The following is a 19,674-nucleotide window of genomic DNA, read 5'->3' as shown; positions in this document are numbered from 1 at the left end:
ATGAATGACCACTTCTCTGAGGATCAAGTAAGAAATGTAAAGATTTTTTTTTAATATGGTACATTACTGTCATCTTGAAACCACTTAATTATTACATAAAATTTTTTGTCTGGTCTCTCCAAACTATATTTTCTTTCCAAGGGTATATGAAAAACCACATATACCCTGACATCTTCAGATAACATCTACTTATAAGCTCTCTTGCCCATGCAATCAGAAACAGAGAGAGAAAAAGAGATGGAAGGAGGGAGATGCTCAGAGAAAGAGTCTGAAACTAATGGATCTGCATCAATAATTGACTAGGGAAGAAAGGAGTCTCAGAAATGTCCCTGGTAAGCTGAAAAAGTAGTGGCTAGAAGTAGAAAAACTACACCAGCTTCGGACACCAAAACAGGATTATGAGAAAATGTGTGACAACATTCTCATCAAAACTGTGATTAAGGAAAGGATGTCAAAGAACACAGAATGAGGGGCACCTGGGTGGCTCAGTCAGTTCAATGTCTGACTCTTGATTTCTGCTTAGGTCATGACCTCAGAGTCATGAGATCAAGCCCCGTATTAGGCTCTGTACTGGGCATGGAGATTCTTTCTCTCATTCTCTTTCTCTCTCTCTCCCCACCACCTCTTCCCATGCCCCCTCCTCTTAAAAAAGAAAAAAGTAATACCGGATGAGATTTATCTGTGGTTCATACTAGCTAAAATAATTTTTTTAAGATTTTATTTATTTATTTGAGGGAGAGAGACAGAGATAGCAACAGAGATAGTGAGAGAAAGTATAAGCAGAGAACAGAGGGAGAAGCACACTCCCTGCTGAGCAGGGAGTCCCTGTGGGGCTCAACCCCAGGACCCCAGGATCAGACCTGAGCCAATGGCAGATGCTCAACCACTGAGCCACTAACGCCCTCTAGCTAAAAATTAATATGAAATATTTATCAAGTCCTCACTATATGCCACATTGTTCCTTAGAACTGAGCTACAGCAGGAAAAACTACCCCAGGTCTCAGCTTTCAAGGAATGTGCATTACAAAAGAGGAAGGCATAGACAATAAACAATAAGAAGTATGTTTACTAGGTATTATTAAGAAATATGCAGTAGGGGTGCCTGGGTAGCGCTATCCATTGAACCTCTGACTCTTGGTTTCAGCTCAGGTCTGATCTCAGGGTTGTGAAATGGAGCCCTGCTTCGGGCTCTGCACTCAGTGTGAAATCTGCTAGATCCCCTCTCCCTCTCCTTCTGCCCCTCCCACTCATGTGTGCAAACACAAGTTCTCTCTCTCTCTCTCTCTCAAATAAATCAATCTTAGAAGAAAGAAAGAGAAAGAAGAAAGAAAGAAAGAAAGAAAGAAAGAAAGAAAGAAAGAAAGAAAGAAAGAGAAAGAAAGATGCAATAAAGAAAAAAGGGTTGAACAAAAGAATGGAAAGAGATGGGAGGGAGCTATTTTACACAGCGTCATCAGAGAAGGCCTTTCTGACGAGACATTTGAGTCTCGAGTGCACTGAGGGAGCTGTCTGGGCTCAGAGAAGGATTTAGGGCAACAGGAACAGCATGTAAGTGTGAACATATTCAGTTTATTGCAGGAAGAACATGGAGCCCAGTTATAGACAGACACTGTTCAAAAAATAGTATTTCTTGGGAAGTCACACTAAAGTGTTAAACGCATAGACACAGCATTACATTTCATACTAAAAAACACTGGTCAAAACCACATGAGAACAAAGTGGGTCTGTACTGCTCTGAAGGGCTGCCTGACACCACAGTGTGAGAAGAGAGTATCACACAGCTGATTCTGCAAAGGAGCAAACCAAGTCACTTGGGCCTCCATAGTAGCTGGGAGCGTTTGCTCAGTGAAATGATAAGGTTGGAATAACCTGGTAGCTCAGCGGTTAAGCGCATCTGCCTTGGGCTTAAGGCATGATCCTGGAGTCCCAGGATTGAGTCTCTCATCAGGCTTCCTGCATGGAGCCTGCTTCTCCCTCTGCCCATGTCTCTGCCTCTCTCTCTGTGTCTCTCATGAATAAATGACTAAAAATCTTAAAAAAAAAAAAAAAAAAAAAAGGTTAGGATGAAAGTTAAAGGCATTGAGGGTAGAATCACCACCACACCAACACTGAAAACAAGGAAAGCGAAAAGTTACTTTGGGTTCCATTCTAATTTAAAGAATGTGAGTAAATTTAAACAGGCATTTGACTCATTCACCATCCCACAAAGAACCCCAGTATCTGCTTAGCTGAGCTTAATCCCCATGTGAAATTAAGTTGTAAATTTTGCTTATTATTATGTGAATACTATTTTCAAATTTCCCTTAGCAACCATTTCAAATAAATTAGATCATATTTTATTTTTCTATTTCTCTTATGTTTTTGATAAATATTTAATAGTTCAGTAGGATACACAATCATGCATAAAATAGTAAAAGTTATTGGGTCAAATTAGCAAATTATCTATATTTTATTTGATATTTTAAAACTAGTATGACTATCCCCAGATTTCTTCATCTAATCTCCCTTGTAACTCAAACATGTGACAATGCCTGTAGTGAGATGAAATGTGCAAGAAATGGGTCTGTCCAGTGACCAGCTCAATTTGTCAGCTCCAACAACTGATACTCTTCTTACTTGTGTCCTCAAATTCTCTCATCCAGTTGTATAGGTCAACACTGGGCCATGAATTCTGACACTACTACGCACAATCGGAGCTTGCCTGGTCCATTCACAATCTTACGATTAAAGCAACAGTTTATACTGAAAGCATATAATATAGGAACACCTGTGTGGCTCAATGGTTGAGCGTCTGCCTTCAGCTCAGGTCATGATCCCAGATCCTGAGATCCTGTATCAGGATCCCTATGAGGAGCCTGCTTCTCTCTCTGCCTATGTTTCTGCCTCTCTCTCTCTGTGTCTCTCATGAATAAATAAATAAAATCCTTAATATATATATATATGTATATATATATATATATATATATACATATATATATATATATATGAAAGCATATAAATGAACAAGAACATATGAGAACAGGGAGGCACTCTGTAAGGAGTTGGAATGGGGTGCCTGGCAATCAAGAGGGGTCTTGAGTTTTCTGAGAGGCAAAACGCTTGTTTCTGGCAGCAGGTGGGACCAGAAAGGTCAACCTGATCCTAGAATCAGAGCCCAAGAGGAGACAAGGGAAAGCAAGACCAGGTGAGTTAAACTAGAGCCTGTGGGAAGCCTGCAACCCAGAGGTCTAAGTGATGGCAGGAGGCAGTCAGAGCTGCATGTGAATCATTTCCAGTATGGTTAATATTACAGGTAAGAGAATCATTCTATAATCAATGTCAGTATGTCAGTATCCCTGTGATGTCCTACTACAGTTTTCCAAAAGGTACCACTGGGGGGGGAAATGGGGACACCAGATCTTTCTGTATTATCTCTTACAACTGCATATGAATCTATAATTATAAAAAAACTAAGACAACCTACAGAATGGGAGAAGATACTTGCAAATGACGTATCAGATAAAGGGCTAGTATCCAAGATCTATAAAGAACTTATTAAACTCAACACCAAAGAAACAAACAATCCAATCATGAAATGGGCAAAAGACATGAACAGAAATATCACCAAAGAAAAACATAGACATGGCCAACATGCACATGAGAAAATGCTCTGCATCACTTTCCATCAGGGAAATACAAATCAAAACCACAATGAGATACCACCTCACACTAGTGAGAATGGGGAAAATTAACAAGGCAGGAAACCACAAATGTTGGAGAAGATGCGGAGAAAAGGGAACCCTCTTGCACTGTTGGTGGGAATGTGAAATGGTGCAGCCACTCTGGAAAACGGTGTGGAGGTTCCTCAAAGAGTTAAAAATAGACCTGCCCTACGACCCAGCAATTGCACTGCTGGGGATTTACCCCAAAGGTGCAGATGCAATGAAACGTCGGGACACCTGCACCCCGATGTTTCTATCAGCAATGGCCACAATAGCCAAACTGTGGAAGGAGCCTCGGTGTCCATCGAAAGATGAATGGATAAAGAAGATGTGGTTTATGTATACAATGGAATATTACTCAGCAATTAGAAACGACAAATACCCACCATTTGCTTCAACGTGGATGGAACTGGAGGGTATTATGCTGAGTGAAATAAGTCAATCGGAGAAGGACAAACAGTGTATGTTCTCATTCATTTGGGGAATATGAATAATAGTGAAAGGGAATATAAAGGAAGGGAAAAGAAATGTTGGGAAATATCAGGAAGGGAGACAGAACATAAAGACTCCTAACTCTGGGAAATGAACTAGGGGTGGTGGAAGGGGAGGAGGGCGGGTGTTGGAGGGGAATGGGTGACGGGCACTGAGGTGGACACTTGACGGGATGAGCACTGGGTGTTTTTCTGTATGTTGGTAAATTGAACACCAATAAAAGTTAATTTAAAAAAAAAAAAAGAAGATGTGGTTTATGTATACAATGGAATATTACTCAGCCATTAGAAATGACAAATACCCACCATTTGCTTCAACATGGATGGAACTGGAGGGTATTATGCTGAGTGAAATAAGTCAATCGGAGAAGGACAAACATGATATGGTCTCATTCATTTGGGGAATATAAATAATAGTGAAAGGGAATAGAAGGGAAGGGAGAATAAATGGGTAGGAAATATCAGAAAGGGAGATAGAACATGAAGACTCCTAACTCTGGGAAACACACTAGGGGTGGTGGAAGGGGAGGAGGGCGGGGGATGGGGAAGAATGGGTGACGGGCACTGAGGGGGGCACTTGAAGGGATGAGCACTGGGTGTTATTCTGTATGTTGGCAAATTGAACGCCAATAAAAAATAAATTTATAAAAAAATTTTTAAAAAGTAATCAAAAATAAGAAATATATAAGTATGTACATGACAATTAAAATTAAGAAACAAAAAAAAAAACAAAGTTCAGTTTTAGGAAAAGGTAAAGAGAACAAAAATTAAACTACAGCATGTAGCCAAAAATTCCATACTACCTGAATTATCACCATGGGAGCCCAAAGTCACAAAAGGCTTACCTCCCAGTCATCAAAAGAAGTATGACTCAGACCTGTTAATGTGAAAGGTTATTTCTACCCTATAGCAAGATTTCGATGCACAGCATGGTCTTCCAGAAAGTACTCTCCCCACACAATAAATATAGTAAAAACAGACATTGCCACATACTCCAGGGAGTTCGAGGCCATTTCTCTCCCCACTGGAGATCGCTGGGATTTCCCCAAGTTCAAGGCCACTCCTGCGGCTCTCCACATCACTCTCTTCTCCCTCTGTCAACACACTGTTAGTTTCTGCCACTGAGGAGCATGACTCAGGTGACTTTGGCCATGGAAGCTTGGGTGGGTCTGGTTCCTTAGATGTCACATGGCCACTAGATAGGGAATCACCAGCTTCACTGGGATGTGAAGGTATGATTATACCACAGGCTTGGTTATCCTTAGTTTCTATTTCTTCTGTTATAGACGTGCTTAAGCAATTGTTTCCTGAGGAGTGAAACAAAAGGCTGTTAACAAATCTTACATTGCATGATTACTCAATTAGAATTCTCAATTAAATTTCTATCTTTCAACTTATTCTCTAAACTCCCACAGACACGAGTGGGAAAGTCACCATGGCACCACGGAGCCTTCATAGTTATTACCATGAGATCTCAGAGTTTGTTAAAGAATATACTTACCGACAATATGAGATTAAAAAGGGATTATGAAAAAAAAAAAATAAAAAAAATAAAAAGGGATTATGCTTTGACCAATGTCAAAAGCCAATGCAATAGTGATAATTACCCAAAGCAACAGCAAATTGAAATCTAAAAATAGGGATTATATTCCAAAACATGATGCTAAGAGCTTCTACTAATGAAACATTCGGCTCAGAGAACATATGGAAAGAACATATACAAGGGTGTGCAGATCCCAGTAAGAAGTATGTCCCACACTAAGCCTGCACCATAGGCTGATGGAATATAAAAGGAAACGACACAGCGAGCACGTGCCCTCACTGCCATCTCTGGGCACCCTTCCCCTCCCCTACAAACAGTTGTGGGCATCATCTCACCTACCATACACTAGCTCTGGTGCTGAACACAGCCCAGTTCTGTGCCTAAGTCTCCTGCCAGGTCTCAAACCCTGGAGGTCAAAATACAAGGAACCATGCAGCAAAAGAACTAATAAAACTGGGTTCCCCTGGCCTAACTTACCCAGTAATCCATCAAGTATCTAATTAAATCCAGTGTGATTAAAGACTACAGTAAGGGTCTATTTTTAAAAAATCTAGAAGGGCCTGGGAGGCTCAGTCAGTTGAGCATCTGCCTTCAGCTTAGGTCATGATCCTGGAGTCCTGGGATCCAGCCCCACATCGGGCTCCCTCTTACAGGCTCCCTGAGCTTCTCCCTCTCTCTCTGCCCCCACTCATGTTCTCTCTCTCACTCTATGTATCTCAAGTAAATAAAATCTTTTTTTAAAAATCCATATATATAGCACAACTGTGTTCTCTGCACTGCTTGCTACTTCTTTCTCTACCTTCTCCACCTTGCAATTTTCTATTAATTCATCACAAATTAATTCAGGTGTCACCTAGTCCTGCAAACCTTGCCAGGCCAGCCTCTGGTCTTCCTGTAGTCTTTCCTTGGTATAACAGCAATACCCTAAGACATACATCTCTATTATGGTATTTATCACACTGGATTGTAATTGCATGTTTGTCTAGCTCTCCAATACAGTATGAACTGACTAAAAAGAAAGTCTATTATTTAAACTATTTAAACACAGATGGTTGAAGGGCAAAAAGTAGTAAAAACGGAGACACAAGAGAGAATCAAAACAGGACTATGATAAGGACTTTTTCTTTTACTCTAAGAATAAGAGTAAAAAGAAAGTAGGGGGGATCCCTGGGTGGCGCAGCGGTTTGGCGCCTGCCTTTGGCCCAGGGCGCGATCCTGGAGACCCAGGATCGAATCCCACATCGGGCTCCCGGTGCATGGAGCCTGCTTCTCCCTCTGCCTGTGTCTCTGCCTCTCTCTCTCTCTGTGACTATCATAAATAAAAAATTTAAAAAAAAAAAAAAAAGTAGGGACAAGACCTACCCTACATCTTTTAAAAGGATCACTCCTACTGCCCTATGCAGAAGTGACAAGCATGAGTAGAGGGTAGACACCGGAAGAACAGAAAAGAAGCAGTTTCTGCAACAGTCCAGTCAAGAGATAATGATGGAACTTTGAACAAGGAAGGAATAAGGGGTGGATGGTCAGATTTGGGGGAGTCCCACAGTTGAAATATAGACTAGATGAGAAATTATCAATTAGCTCAATTAGTAAAAGAACAAAAATTCCAACAAATATTAAAGAGGTAAAGCATTACAGTAGTTTCAGAAAAATCTACTATAAAAGGGAAGAAAGCAAAGTAGTTGAGACTGAAAGTGATGACTTTAGAGAAATGGCCACGGGACCATACACACCATTTCAAAAACTGAATGATTCTTGTTATTCTTTTTTAAAATCTTAATATTTATTTTCTTCTTAAAATTAAGTTGAAAGCTAAAAACCTGCAAAGAATTATCTATAATTGGTTTTTACTATTCCATGTGAATTTAAGAGAAACTTTCCAAGAATGTATTGTGCATTATAAATTCAGTTGCACCCCCCTCAAAAATTTTTTTCATTTTAGCATTTTTTTTTATTAAATCAAATAGGCACTGCTGGCTGTCTCATCATTCCATCACACATAGCAGTGATCCAATATTCACTTGGCCTTCTATTACTTCATAGCATTAGATGCTTTACTGATTAAGCTATGTAGAAAGGTAAGATACCTATCCTAGAACACAGATTTAAGGCATCAGATCAGCCATCTCAATACTTAAATGTGAAACCTAACATTCAGTTTCTCACCTGGGAGTTTGATATTATCTGATGAATTCTGATCTGGCTGCTTCCTGCTAGGAGAAGCTTCTTCTTCTGAAGGTGCTTCTGTGTTCCCCATCCTCACCGCTTTTTCTGGTTTTTCACTGACCTTGGGATCATCTGGGTCTGTGTCAGGGGAGAGGCTCTGTGCCCCCTCGACTGCAGGTGACACCTCTTCATCCTCCTCATTCTTAAGTCTCTTAGAATGAGAACCAGTGCACTGGAAACTATTAACACAGATTTAAGAGAAACTGTGGTGAGAGCAGAATGCTTGCAGTGGACAAGATAAAACACATACCAATACAAATGCTATTTTCATTTACTAAAAGAAGGAAAAAAAACTGATAGCTTTTTAAGCATTATGCAAAAATAATATTCATAAATAATAATTTTAGAATTGAAATCTTAGTGGTTTTAATAACAATTCACTAAAAATGAAAATTAAAACAACTGTAAATAATTGATTATTAAACATTATTGGGGAAATATCATTGCTAAAATTGTAATAACAATATTAAAATCAGTTTGAAAATAAAGGGAAAATAATGACATGGGGGATAATAAAGTCATTAAATAGTTTTAGGTAATAAAGAAAGGAAAAGGAAAAGAGGAGATCTCTATAAGCTATTATTAAAATCTCAGTAGATTATTTACATCCTAAGGTGAACTAGTGGCCATACACTTTCCTGAGTTTCATATAATTCTGAAGTACACATGAAAATCATTAAAATTAAATGCCAAATCATCATTAGCCAAAGAAATTAAGAGAAAAAGCAGGTTAACTATATGTATTTAGCATCTTATATCTACTTCTTATTTTCAGAGTGGACACCATTTTAATTTTTTTCTTCTCAGTATTTTCCAGAAAGTCACTTGATGGCTTTGTTGTCGATGCCTTTTGTATAAGACACATTTCAAACACTATCATTTAAGAAGAATTACAACTCAAATCTAAGCAACATGTATTTCCATGTCCACACACACGCCTCACTAGGCACTACAGGAAGTCAGGGAGGGCAGGGTTTTGAAATGAAGGGGTAGCCAAGGATAACCTATGTAAATTAGCTTTCTCTGCTACTGGCAGTACTAATACCATCATCACCATTATCACTTTTACTGAAAACCCATGCATTGGCCATGCTGGAAATCTTCACATTATAAATAGCACAGTACATGTCAAATAAGATGCCTGGGACACCTGGATGGCTCAGTGGTTGAGCATCTGCCTTTGGCTCAGGTCATGATCCCAGGATGGAGTCCCATATTAGGTTCCCCACAGGGAGCCTGCTTCTCCCTCTGCCTATGTTTCTGCCTCTCTCTCTCTCTCTCTCTCTCTCTCTCTCTCTGTGTGTCTCTCATGAAAAAATAAATAAAATCTTTTAAAAAATCAAATAAAATACGATGGCTAATATCTCTTTGACATTTCAGTTAATCATTCACTTCATTGGATTTCCTGGATAGAGTATTATTTAAGGGAGAGCAGCAATGCCAAGCCACAAGGCTGAGCATAATCAATGAGTGCCCCTTACCATGATGATTGCTTTCTAACGGGATGAGCAAAGTCCATTGATTATTTTAACCTACTAAAAGGCATTTCAAATCTGCTCAATGTCATAGATCTGTTCTTTATCAACCTAAAAGGACCACGGCAGTTAGTAACTAGGAGACCAGTTCATTCACCTAATTAAAGTATTGTGTTTTCTGTCCATTAAAGAACAAGTCTCAAGATGTTCTACTGGTTTTTCTTCTGAACTCAGATTGACTACTGCCTTCTCCCACTGGGTAGCCTTTCTGGCATTGATTCTCTAAATTGGTATTTCCCAAATTTTTTTTAATACAACCAACCCATTATATGTTATACATTTTAGAGAGTGACATGACACACTCATACATACATGCTCACATGTCAGGAATTAATACCCTTACCACAGAGAAGGACTAAAATACTTTTTATTCCATTTTGCTTCCTAAATTAAAAATGCTGTTCCTAACCTACTAAATTGACTTGAAAACTAACAGTTTTAAAATCACTGCTGTAAACTGTAAGGTAAAATAAGAACACTTGAGTTTTAGTTCTGCTACTAATTCTGTGCCTCAGGTATATCTCTTAGAAAATGCAGAAATCTGACTCCATGTTCTTAAGTTTCCTCCACTCACTACCATTCTTAAATAGCAGAAAATAAACATTAAATAAGAAAATAAGCATCAGAAGTGTGGGCAAAGATTTAAAATTACAGTTATTTATTTAATGGCAAAAAAAAAACTAGAAAGGAGCTATAGACCTATATATGGGGGATTAAATACATGCAGTCATTAAGTGTCATGCTGTAACAAATCATTTAATTACGTGAAAAACACTCATAAAACTGGTCATCAAAGGGTTAACAGAGCATGGCCCCAATTTTGGAAACATATATTCTAAAATATAGTAAATACATATGTAAACGATATCTACCAAATGTTAACACTGGTTATCTCTGGATTGTGACGTTATGCGTGATTTGGGATTCCTTCACTATTCTTTTCCTTACTTTACAAATATTCTCCAATGCCAAATATTACTTTTACAATCTGAAAGAAAAACAATGAGTAATATTGGCAAATAAAAGTATATTATAAACCTAGAAAATATAAGAGCCTAAAAAGTTGCCTAAGGACCTGAGCAACAGAACACACACTCCATTCAATGGGTTTTAAAATAGCAAGATGCCCAAAGATGACCTAAAAGCTTTTGAAATGGCCCTGGACACAAAAATGGAATACAGAATAAAGTTCACATGGACAGGGGATCCCTGGGTGGCTCAGCAGTTTAGCACCTGCCTTCAGCCCAGGGCATGATCCTGGAGTCCCAGGATCAAGTCCTACATCAGGCTCCCAGCATGGAGCCTGCTTCTCTCTCTGCCTGTGTCTCTGCCTCTCTCTCTCTCCCTCTCTCTCTCTCTCTCTCTCTCTCTGTCTCTCATGAATAAATAAATAAAATCTTAAAAAAAAAAGTTCACACGGACAACCATGTCAAATATCACGTGCTCTGCTTCACATCTCGTTAAAGAATAAAACCATATGTATAAAATGTAGCAAAATATAGGCATCCCAATGAGTAAAGTATCTCAAATGTTTGACAAATGAGGAAGAAAACAACTAAAGTCAGAAAATCAGTAGCAAAATGAGAAAGTTTGACATCAAGTTACTGAAGTTTATAAAAATATGGAGATGAATAAAACACAGTAATACAACCTTACTGTACATTAGTGTAAGGGGTGTAGGAGGCTCCAGGACTCTTCTATTTGCCACGTACAGCATGTCAGAAATATTCTCAAGCACATTATACACCCCTTCCTATATTTTATTTATTATACTTAAGAATTATAAATACTATGCCTCAAATTTTCAATAAGATATTAAGTAAATTTATGATGAAAAAACAGGAAAAAGCAAATAAATAGTTTTTGAGACCATCACATTCAATGATCCATTTTCATTGAGTAAGTACAACAAGTGCAATGGGGTGGGAAAGAAATCATTACCTCCTGGATGCTTTTCTTACTTTCCTCCTCCTCTGTAGCCATGCTTTCACTTCAGGTGTGGATTCTGGAGTAGGCTTTGTATGATCAATGGTATATATATCCTTTCCTTGCTTCCAAAGCTGATATCTGTCTGGCTGAAATTTCCTCACAAAGATATCCATTGAAATTTTCACCATGTCTTTCCTGCAGGTGCACTGAAAAGCAAAACAGGGTTGGAGTGCTTTAAACATTGTACCAACTACATAAAGTCACATTGAGTCATGCTTTGTATGTACCATACATGAATACTCACTACATACCTGAGGATAATGTTTTATACTTTCAAATATGCAGTGAGTGATAAATTCAATTTTTTTCTGAATGGAGGTGACAATCTATACATTCATGTTTACAAATGATAAAATAAGATGACACATGCTGAGTGAAGTAAGTCAATCGGAGAAGGACAAATAGTGTATGTTCTCATTCATTTGGGGAATATAAATAACAGTGAAAGGGAATATAAGGGAAGGGAGAAGAAAAAGACTCCTAACTCGGGGAAACGAACTAGGGGTGGTGGAAGGGGAGGAGGGCGGGGGGTGGGGGTGAATGGGTGACGGGCACTGAGGGGGGCACTTGACGGGATGAGCACTGGGTGTTATTCTGTATGTTGGTAAAATGAACACCAATAAAAAATTAATTTATTTAAAAAAAATAGGATGACATAATGCATTGTACAGTTCATCAAGAACTTGTATCAAAAACAACTAAAAGGAAAGAGCACATTTTTGAAAGCTGCCTGCAACAAAAGGATTGCCCTCTCATCGTATGTGTATCACTGCACTGAATGCTGGAAGGCCTATAAAGCTGAAAACCTAAGTTGCAATGAATAAAAGTAGCCAATGTATATTTGTTTAGAAAAATTCAACCAAAATATATTCTCACAAATTAACCAATAATTAGAGCAAATGACTGACTTCTCTTCTATGTCCTATCCATAAGACACCCACCATCATCATTTTAAATATATAACTAAGAAGAAGGAATAGTGTTAAGGGGAGAAATTCAAAGAAAAGATTATTTTAAATATACTCCAACTTTGATTATCATGAATATATACTCAGCAGTTCCATCTCATAAAACAAGTTTCCTTTAAGGACTTCAACTGCTTAAATTAATGTTTAGGTTGACATTCCATATAACAAGGCAGATATCATTTAAGACAATCCCTAAACACCTGGTGACAGACTGGTTGACTCAACAACAGCTTTGAAACAGTAAGTCTCTCAAATACACTGGTGATAAAATTATCATCTCCATCCAAATTGATTTCAAAGCCTTAATAATCTCAATTAATAATCTTAATTAATCTCCAGACTGTACTATGTGTAGAGTTCAAATCTTGACAGGTATAAATGCTTTAAAATTTCAGGAAACACCTTACACTCAACCTGACTAAAATAACTTCTTTAACTGCAAACAAACATTCTGTTATCGATGATCCATGATTCTTCCATTCTCCTACATTCATAGTCAACATTTCCCAGTCCTTCCCTTTTCCTCCACTCCTAGAAATTCTGTCATCATCTACAATTAGTTCTTCCTTTAAAATGTTTCCTACATTAGGCCCTTAGAGCTGTGTCCTTCCATCTTCACTTTCACACACTGAACCCTAGCATTACAAAGCAAACTCATTTCTCTGCTTATAGTCACTCCTAGCACCAATTCATCTTTATAGCTGTCACTTTAATCCCCCTCAAATATAACATATCATTTCTGAGTTCAATAAGCTGAAATCTATGTTGCTCTGCTTTTAGAAGACAATCTAGACTCCTGAGTATAGCATTCAAGGGATCCAAGATTTGACTCTGTCAGTGAGATTTCCAAGGTTCTCTCCCTTCCAAGCCAACATGAATACTCCTCTTCAACCCAAGGACCATATTCATTAGAGCCCAAATGCACTAGATGCTTCCTTAACTCAGTACTTCTGCTCCTACCAGAATGCCTTCCTGCTCATTCTTCTGCTATTACAAAAAAACAAAAAAAATTTCGTCCTAACCACTATAAATTGTACAAACTATTCCTCTGAATGCAGTACTGTTTACCTACAACTCTGCTTTCTATCATTAGTTAAGTATAGAGAGAGTTTTATAACGTTTTGCTATAATTATCTTGGCCTGGAATGGAATGTGAGAAATTTTAGGATATTTTGGGTTAGATGCAATCTTTCCACTGAAGGAATAAACAGAAGTTCAGATTCATCAGCAGAAACTTTCTTATTTTCTTTAAGTGTTACCAATATTTGCATTATGAAGAAAAGTAAGGGACATAGACAATTAAGTTTCTCTGGCGAGGGAGAATTTTTTTTTTTTAAGATTTTATTTATTTATTCATGAGAGACAGAGAAAGAGAGGCAAAGACACAGGCAGAGGGAGAAGCAGGCTCCCCACAAGGAGCCTGATGCAGGACTCAATCCCAGACCTCGGGATCACACCCTAAACTGAAGGCAGAGGCTCAATCCCTGAGCCACTCAGGCGTCCCAGCAAGGGAGAATTTTGTCTTAAACATCTTACTTCCCCTTCCCCTCTCCCAGAAGTCCTAGATTTTGTCAACATGCAACAAGACCTACCACTCAGCTGATTGCTTGACTCACTAAAAAAGGATTAAGTGTTATCTCCAAAATAAAGTATTCAGAAATAGTCAAAAATACCCAAAATAATGCAAGGAACAATATCAGAGTCGAAAATAGTAAAATTCAGCAGCACAGAGAAATCTATTCTTGTTAGTACTGACAAATAGTAACAATCATCTAAATCCTCAGGAGAGAATGCACTACATAAATTTATTAGTAGGAAAGTATGACCTTAACAGTCCCATTTAGAAATAAAGAAACTTGCAAGCTACATATTAATACTAAGAACAATAATAAGTAACAGATAATACTTTCCAAGCAAACTATTTGTGATATCAAGTCAAAATACTAATAAGAATGGCTATTTTTGCTACACATATTGGTTAAAAAATGCTAAGTCCAAATTTAAAGAGAATTGTCAGGAGTCTGTATGCATTGAATTCTTCCTTATTTCACCACCCAAAGACTTAAGAATCATGACTATTTGCTCTTGTCTCGCAAGAAGTCAAATTCACACTATTATTTATACTGAAAACCTTCAGTCTAATTTAAAGATGACAATGCTTTAAAAATGCAACTTTCTAAGACAGAAAATACTAAGTTAGTTGTCTCAATTGTAGAATTGGAATTGTCACATAACCACAATAAATAAATGATAAAAAATAAGTTAATACTTAAAATACCCAAACTGAGGTGTTACTTAACATATTTCCTTTGTGACACACAGGATGGTTAATTAGTTATGAAAAAACTACTTTCATGTGCAAATGTCTGATAAGGAAGGCTTTGAAGGTGTGAAAAAATGTGTGAAACAATTCTGCTTCTCAGTCTATTTATATGAATTAAATAATTAGGAAGGAACTAAGAAAAGGATACCTTAGTAGCAACTTGATATGGCTGTTGTGGTTATTATGAGGGTGTTACAGGTTGAATTGTGACCCCTTCAAAAGGTATGGTGAAGTACTTACCCCAAGTATATCAGAATGTGATCCTATTTGGAAACAGAGTTAATGCAAAAGTAATGACTTAAGGTCATACTGGAATAGGGTGGGCCTACTGGATTAACCAATAGCACTGGTATCCTTATCAGAAAAGAAGAAACATAATCACACAAGGGAGAAGGCCATCTGAAGATGAAGGCACAGGTTGGAGTAATATGTCTACAGAACAAAGACTACAGAGGGTTAACTTCCACCACCAGGAAGAGGCTGGTAGGATCTTAGAGGGAGGACAGACCTGCTGGCACCTTGATTTTAGATTTCTAGCATCCATAACTGAGACAATACATTTCTGTTATTTTAAGCCATCCAGTTTGTGGTGCTTTGTTTCAGCAGTTCTCAGAAATGAATACAGCCTTAGAAGACTAATAACAAATTGTTGATACTGGCAAGTGCATTACTGCTGTAACCAATGCCTAAAAAATGTGGAAGTAGCTTTGGAGAAGAAAAGAGTAAAGAAACTTTCCATCATCATAAGCAATACATACACTGTCATGAATAGAATGGCTGCTAGACATACGAACTTTCTTAAAGGTGCTTTTGGCAAGGTCTTGGATGGAAATGAGGACAATGGTATTGGACACTGGTGGAAAGGTGATCCCTCTTACAAAGTGGCAGAATTAAGTTCTTCTGTTGGGTGGCAGGTAAAACTTGTAAATGATGAGCTTAAATATGTAGTTGAGGATACTTCCAAGGGAAGTATGGAAAGTGCAGCCTTGTTTTCTTTGCTGTTTATCATAAAATAGGAGAGGGAAGTAATAAACTATCTGATAAAGGAACTGCTAAGCAAAAAGGAAAATCTCAGCCTATCCACATAAGCATGGTCTGGAGACCGGGCCAATGGTTTGTGGGACAAATACCTGCTATGGAGATTCAGCATGTGAATTATGGATCACCTCAATCATCTCAGTGGAAGCCAGGACTAGAGATGTGGTTATCCTGGAGAGAAATATGGAGGGCTTCCCGGTCTGATGGCTTGGAGAGCCATAATTGAGCAGAAAGCCAACACAGTTTTCAAGATTTTTATACCAGCAAAAATTCTGCTAGCTTGGACTGAAAGGGCTAATAGAGACAGAATAAAATGAAGAATGACTCTAAGGGCAAAGTCACCAAAATAAGGACTGAACTAATAGGATTTCCTCAGGCTGTCAGAGCAGCCTTAACAAATTAATATACTGGGGGTACAGAAAGATGCTATCACACATTTTTTATAAGATACATAATTGAGGGATTAAATCAATCAGAAAACACATTCATGTTAAGTTCTTCTAAAGAATAAAAACCCCACAAAAATTGCTATCTATTCTAAGGTATAAAAGATACTATGCAAATCATTCCTTTAAATATATTAAATTATTCCTTTAAAATTCTATCTGGGATTGTATCTTAGAAGATTAGGTAAAGAAAAAAAAATGCTATCAATTTGTTGAGGAACTAGAAGAATACTATGATCCAGCATAGTATGGTACTTAAAAATCTGAATTCAACCCCACAACACTAGCTGTGTAACCTTATTCAAGTTATTGAACCTCTCTGTGCCTCAGTTTCCTCATCTGAAAAACTGAGCATAATAATGTTAACTACCCCAGGAGGATGATAAAAAGATTAAACTTTTCATACTTGAAAAACATTTACTTAGACTCTTCTAAGTCTGATTATCAGTGCCTACTTACAAAAAAAAAATAGGATAAATCTTACACAAATAGTCTTATACTGGTCTGACCACAAGAAAATAGGGATTCCCAGTATTATTAAATTTTGCCTTACTGAGAAAGTTGAATCAACTGAGGCCATAAGAATCAAGCTACCAAGTCTAACAAATGGTCATAAGTGTCAAGGAGAAGAGCACAGTGGTTTTGAAGAATCAAGAGCAACCATGGACTTCTAGTTAACTGAGAGATAATGTAAGAAGACTGGGTCATCATGATGGGTGGAATCACTGCAGTGCCCACTCAGCTCCTGACTGGGTCATTTCTGCAGTCACACTGAACTTCTTGGCTTTCCATCTTTAAGAAATCACGGAACTGGGTAGCCCTGGTGGCTCAGTGGTTTACCACTGCCTTCAGCCCAGGGTGTGATCCTGGAGACCTGGGATCAAGTCCCACGTCAGGCTCCCTGCATGGAGCCTGCTTCTCCCTCTGCCTGTGTCTCTGCCATTCTCTCTCTCTCTCTCTCTCTCTCTCTCTCTCTCTCATGAATAAATAAATAAAACCTTAAAAAAAAAAATCACGGAACTGAAGGCACAGTTGAAGTCAAGCATTTATGAGAGGAAAAAAAAACCTGCCTGGTGCCAAAGGTAGGGTACTGTAGTAGAGTAAGATGGAGGTGGAGGTGGAATTCATGTGACTTCTCCACTGTAACTACAACAAAGGGGAGAACTTCTTTTCATTTTAAGAGATTGGTATTAGGTGGCTCCATGCATGTAGTTTTAAGAGACATGAGATAATATCCATCGAATCACAGCATTAAAGGGTAACTTCTGGGGGGAGGGGCAAGATGGCGGAAGAGCAGGGTCTCCAGGTCACCTGTCCTCAACAAATTACCTAGAAAACCATCCAATCATCCTGAAAATCTACGAATTCGGCCTGAGATTTAAAGAGAGACCAGCTGGAATGCTCCAGTGAGAAGAGTTCGCGCTTCTATCAAGGTAGGAAGACGGGGAAAAAGAAATAAAGACACAAAAGGCCTCCAAGGGGGAGGGGCCCCGCGAGGAGCCGGGCTGAGGCCAGGGCGAGTGTCCCCAGGACAGGAGAGCCCCGTCCCGGAGGAGCAGGAGCTGCACCGACCTTCCCGGGGGAAAGGCCTCCCGGGGACTTGGAGCAGGATCCCCAGAAAGGCGGGGATGCCCTCGGGCTCCCTGGGACAGTAACAGAGGAACTGCGCCCCGGAGAGTGCGCCGAGCTCCCTAAGGGCTGCAGCGCTCGGCGGGACCCGGAGCAGCTCGGAGGGGCTCGGGCGGCGGCTCCGCGGAGGGGGCTGCGGGGCGGGCGCGAATCCAACATCGCAGGCCCCAGAGCACAGGGCGCCGGGACACAGCCCAGGATCCGGCCTCCCCCAGGGACAGGCAGACCCCGGGAGGGTCCAGGACAGCGAGGACGCTCCTACCTGGAACTGAGCAGATCAGCGGCCCCGCCCCGGAGCCTCCAGGCCCTGCAGACGGAGAGCCCCGGAGCTACTGCGGGAGCTGACTCCAGGGTCCCAGAGCTGCCCCCGCCACTGTGGCTTCCTCCCGGGGCCTCACGGGGTGAACAACCCCCACTGAGCCCTGTACCAGGCAGGGGCAGAGCAGCTCCCCCAAGTGCTAACACCTGAGAATCAGCACAGCAGGCCCCTCCCCCAGAAGACCAGCGACACGGACCAGTTCCAAGGGAAGTCAAGGGACTTCAAGTACACAGAATCCGAAGATACTCCCCCGTGTTTTTTTTGTTTTTGTTTTTGGTTTTTTTTTTGTTTTGTTTTGTTTTTGTTTTGTTTTGTGCTTTTTTTTTTCTTTCTTCTTGATTTCTGATTGCTTCCCCCACCCCCCCTTTTTTTTTTCTCCTTTCTTTCTTTTTCTTTCTTTTTCTTCTCTTTTTCCCCTTTTTTTCTTCTTTCTCTTTTTTCTTTTTCTCTTTTCTTTCCTTCTTTCTCTTTTTCTCCTTTTCCCAATACAACTTGTTTTTGGCCACTCTGCACTGAGCAAAATGACTAGAAGGAAAACCTCACCTCAAAAAAAAGAATCAGAAACAGCCCACTCTCCCACAGAGTTACAAAATATGGATTACAATTCAATGTCAGAAAGCCAATTCAGAAGCACTATTTTACAGCTACTGGTGGCTCTAGAAAAAACCATAAAGGACTCAAGAGACTTCATGACTGCAGAATTTAGATCCAATCAGGCAGAAATTAAAAATCAATTAAATGAGATGCAATCCAAGCTAGAAGTCCTAACGACGAGGGTTAACGAGGTGGAAGAACGAGTGAGTGACATAGAAGACAGGTTGATGGCAAAGAGGGAAACTGAGGAGAAAAGAGACAAGCAATTAAAAGATCATGAGGATAGATTAAGGGAAATAAATGACAGCCTGAGGAAGAAAAACCTACGTTTAATTGGGGTTCCTGAGGGCGCAGAAAGGGACACAGGGCCAGAATATGTATTTGAACAAATCCTAGCTGAAAACTTTCCTAATCTGGGAAGGGAAACAGGCATTCTGATCCAGAAAATAGAGAGATCCCCCCCTAAAATCAACAAAAACCGTTCAACACCTCGACATTTAATAGTGAAGCTTGCAAATTCCAAAGATAAGGAGAAGATCCTTAAAGCAGCAAGAGAAAAAAAGTCCCTGACTTTTATGGGGAGGAATATTAGGGTAACAGCAGACCTCTCCACAGAGACCTGGCAGGCCAGAAAGGGCTGGCAGGATATATTCAGGGTCCTAAATGAAAAGAACATGCAACCAAGAATACTTTACCCAGCAAGGCTTTCATTCAAAATGGAAGGAGAGATAAAGAGCTTCCAAGACAGGCAGGAACTGAAAGAATATGTAACCTCCAAACCAGCTCTGCAAGAAATTTTAAGGGGGACTCTTAAAATTCCCCTTTAAGAAGAAGTTCAGTGGAACAATCCACAAAAACAAGGACTGAATAGA

General features: G+C 39.4%; 1 protein-coding gene across 1 annotated transcript in view; it reads right to left on the bottom strand.

The window, feature by feature from the left end:
• LOC121483885 (lysine-specific demethylase 4C) overlaps positions 1 to 19,674 on the bottom strand; it is a 238,541-nt gene that overhangs the window by 35,326 nt on the left and 183,541 nt on the right. The window contains exons 8-10 of the mRNA XM_041742383.1: positions 11,438 to 11,631; positions 7,902 to 8,140; positions 5,186 to 5,499 (exon numbers count right to left, since the gene is read on the bottom strand). Of these exons, the coding sequence (XP_041598317.1) occupies positions 5,186 to 5,499; positions 7,902 to 8,140; positions 11,438 to 11,631 (747 nt within the window). The remainder of the gene's footprint in view (positions 1 to 5,185; positions 5,500 to 7,901; positions 8,141 to 11,437; positions 11,632 to 19,674) is intronic.

Source organism: Vulpes lagopus, unplaced genomic scaffold (genome assembly GCF_018345385.1).
Source record: "Vulpes lagopus strain Blue_001 unplaced genomic scaffold, ASM1834538v1 ctg45_4, whole genome shotgun sequence".
Classification (NCBI taxonomy): Eukaryota; Metazoa; Chordata; class Mammalia; order Carnivora; family Canidae; genus Vulpes; species Vulpes lagopus.
The sequence above is the reverse complement of the archived record's forward strand: the minus strand, read 5'-3'. Positions and strand labels throughout refer to the sequence as shown.